Raw genomic sequence first — 3,042 nt, 5'->3', positions numbered from 1 at the left:
ACACACACACACACACACAAACACACACAACACTTGAACCAGGAACCCACCCCCACATACATGTGCTAAGTTTTTTTTGTTTTATTAGGTTAACAGATTCTGTGAAGTTTGAGTTAAAGAAAGAAAACATAATAAGAGGAAAGTTCAATCCCACCTTCACCAGTGGAGGGGAAAAGAACAAATCAAGACTCTTGACAGCATCATGTGGTCTGCTCTTACTCACCAGCAGATAGTTTAATATTCTCTCCAAAAGCTGCATAGAAATATCCACCTTTTAGTCCAACATTATGGCACTGGTAATAGTTTTTTCTCCCGTTCTTTCTTTTGTATTGATGACTAAACCTGTTTTCCACACATTATTTTAGTTAYTCTGTACATTGTAACTGARAATCACTCTCAGGTGGGAGAACCCCGGACCGCTTGGTACAGTTTCTGAGGTGGTGCAGAGTATYCTTGAGGACACAGCTGTGATCTCTTTCATCCATCTCAGACCCCTAGTGGCAACTCTGACCACGACTTAACCACTTAAGAGACCTCTGAAGCAGTTATAACTTTTCAGGAGAATAAGAGTGATTCTTAGACTTGAGAATTTTGATAATTTGCTTTTACACTTAACTCTGAGAGTATGGGGCCCTGGCTGATAAGTTACTTTATAACTACTGATAACTGTTTGGCAGAATGCCACTTCAAAATGGCCCTTAAACTAAAAACAAAATTCTGACTCAGCATTCACGCAAGTGCTTGTTAAACTAATATTTGCCAAGGCAAATTAGAAGCAAAATAACCTGTTTTTCTTACCTTTACATGTGTTATCCATCTCTTCATGTCCTGGTTCACAGGTACACCCACCTTGCAGTGACCCCCACATACCATCCATATTGCACTCTCTTTCAGGGGTAATTACTTCAACAGCCCCTACCACACAAGAACCTGACACAACTCCTGCCCCAGCTCCAACAGGTCTAAATGAGGTCAGGTCAGATGTAATGTCAGGACATCTTCTGTAGAACAGTCTGATAGATGTTAGAATCACACATGCTCCTGTGTAGGAGAAGGCAATCTGGAAGCCGCTTTGTGTGACTGGGCCCAGACTCAAGGCCAGGCTGCGGTTCAGGTGGCTGCKTAGATGGGAAAAAGTTACTGATCTAGGGAACGGTTTAGTCTGAAGGTCTACAGAGGACCAACCACTTTGAAATTGTCTGATGTAGGACTCTGTATCATAAAGGTGAACTTGCAGTGGGCTTGACTGACCAGATAACTCCTCCTCTTGGCCAAATGAAATATCCATCAGTAAATAATGGGCATCTTTACGTTCCATCCGCGGTGACAAGATAGTCTTAAAGTTGTTTTTTTTACAAGCTTGAAGAACAGGTGCAGAACTTCCAGTCTCATCTCGCATAGGGATGTCATCCCACTGAAAGAAAAGACAGAAGCAAGTAGACAAAAGCAGCAAAGAGGTTAACAAACTTGGTTGTGATGTAGCGAGAGAATATTGTGAAAAGTACTTCTTGTGTTCAAACTATAGTTACTTCAATTACATTCAAGTACTGAAACTCCTCATCAAAACAGTCTGTAAAGAAGCACCAGGCAGTCTTTAGACAGGTTAAAATCAAACATGAACATCCAGAGCAGTGCTGTTTCTAGCTTTTCGTGGTGGGTACAACTAACCAAAATATTAGCTTCACTAACATCTAAGCCCCTACACAATTTCCTTAGTTCTGCTAATGATAAAAAGCTGAACAAACATGAAATTGGCAAAACTTAAAACTAAACCACTAAAATTGATCATATTAACATCCAATGAGTCAATAAGAACACTCTTGGTTCCCCTTCTATATGGCTCAGACTTTTCAAACAAAATTCGTCAGATTTACAATAAATACACAATAAACTAAACTTTAACACAGATATAAAACCAAACCTAAATGTGCAATGTGAAAAATGTAAGTCAACACAATTCAAACTGCTTCATAGATCATGGATAAAAATGTTCATGTCTTTCTTTCAGTCAAACCAGGAGGCATGGCTACAACTGCTGCCTGAAACCAGAAGAGCAGATGGGGAGGGAAAAACATGAAGTGACAAATTACAGCCTTAGAAATTATGTTTCTACTAATTATTAAATATAAGCATAATTTATACTATTGTGTATATATATATATATATATATATATATATTCCCCAACTTAAAGCAAAAATGTGTCTTAGTTTCACTTTTTATTATGCAACAAACATGGAAAATGCTGTCTGTGACTGAAAGAATTCCATGCCACCAAAAAGGCAGGGAAAACTGAGACCGTGAGTAGAAGGTCTGGTCAGTATAGAAGAGAGGAAATGTGGCAACAACTGTCCTTTTCTCAAGGGTCATGTTTCTATGTGCCTCTGGACAGAGACTGGTTTGCTTAGCATAACATCATTGAGCCTGTCACTGTTGCATGTGAAAGGAAATAATGTTGAATTCAATAAGAACATCATGTAAAATATATAATTTTTGGTGGCATGTAAAATAAACAAAATTATTTTAGTAGGAGTTATTTCTGTTACTAATTTATAAAGTTAATGCAAATGCAAAACAGATGAGCAAAACATTAGTTCCACTATTAAATGATGAGCAGAACTGTGCCCACCATTGCTAACTTTTTGTGCTTTTCTAATATAATAATATTTTTTTTTACAAAGTGCCTTTCCGGACACACAAGGACACTTTATAGCAAAAGACAGATAAGCTAACCTAAAGTGGTGTTTTCAGAGCATTCTTGAATAGAGAAAGAGAAGTGATGATTCATAGTTGTGATGGTAGAGAGTTCCAGAGGAGAGGGGCAGAACAGGTGAAGGCGAGCCAGCTCCTACCCCGAGGGTGCCTTAAGAAGWCATCAYCAGGYAAAAGCTGATGTTTTCGGAGTGACGTGTCATGTGGAACCTGAGCTTAGAAAAGACGTGTAGTTCCGGTTGACCCACACTTTGATAAAAGTAAAAGTCATAGTAACATACTAATCTTACTTACCTCCTTCCCTTGTTCTTAATTTGCCAAAACTTAAGCTA

At 38.6% G+C, this 3,042-nt stretch overlaps 1 protein-coding gene across 1 annotated transcript in view; it reads right to left on the bottom strand.

Annotated features, from left to right (window-relative positions):
* Window positions 1-3,042, bottom strand: part of LOC106526362 (ephrin type-A receptor 4) — a 13,474-nt gene that overhangs the window by 7,214 nt on the left and 3,218 nt on the right. Inside the window, exon 2 of the mRNA XM_014020953.1 lies at window positions 799-1,414. Within this exon, the coding sequence (XP_013876407.1) occupies window positions 799-1,399 (601 nt within the window). The 5' untranslated portion in view covers window positions 1,400-1,414. The remainder of the gene's footprint in view (window positions 1-798; window positions 1,415-3,042) is intronic.

Source organism: Austrofundulus limnaeus, unplaced genomic scaffold, assembly GCF_001266775.1.
Source record: "Austrofundulus limnaeus strain Quisiro unplaced genomic scaffold, Austrofundulus_limnaeus-1.0 Scaffold274, whole genome shotgun sequence".
Taxonomy (NCBI): Eukaryota; Metazoa; Chordata; class Actinopteri; order Cyprinodontiformes; family Rivulidae; genus Austrofundulus; species Austrofundulus limnaeus.
Note: the sequence above shows the minus strand (reverse complement) of the source record. Positions and strands in the feature narration are given on the sequence as shown.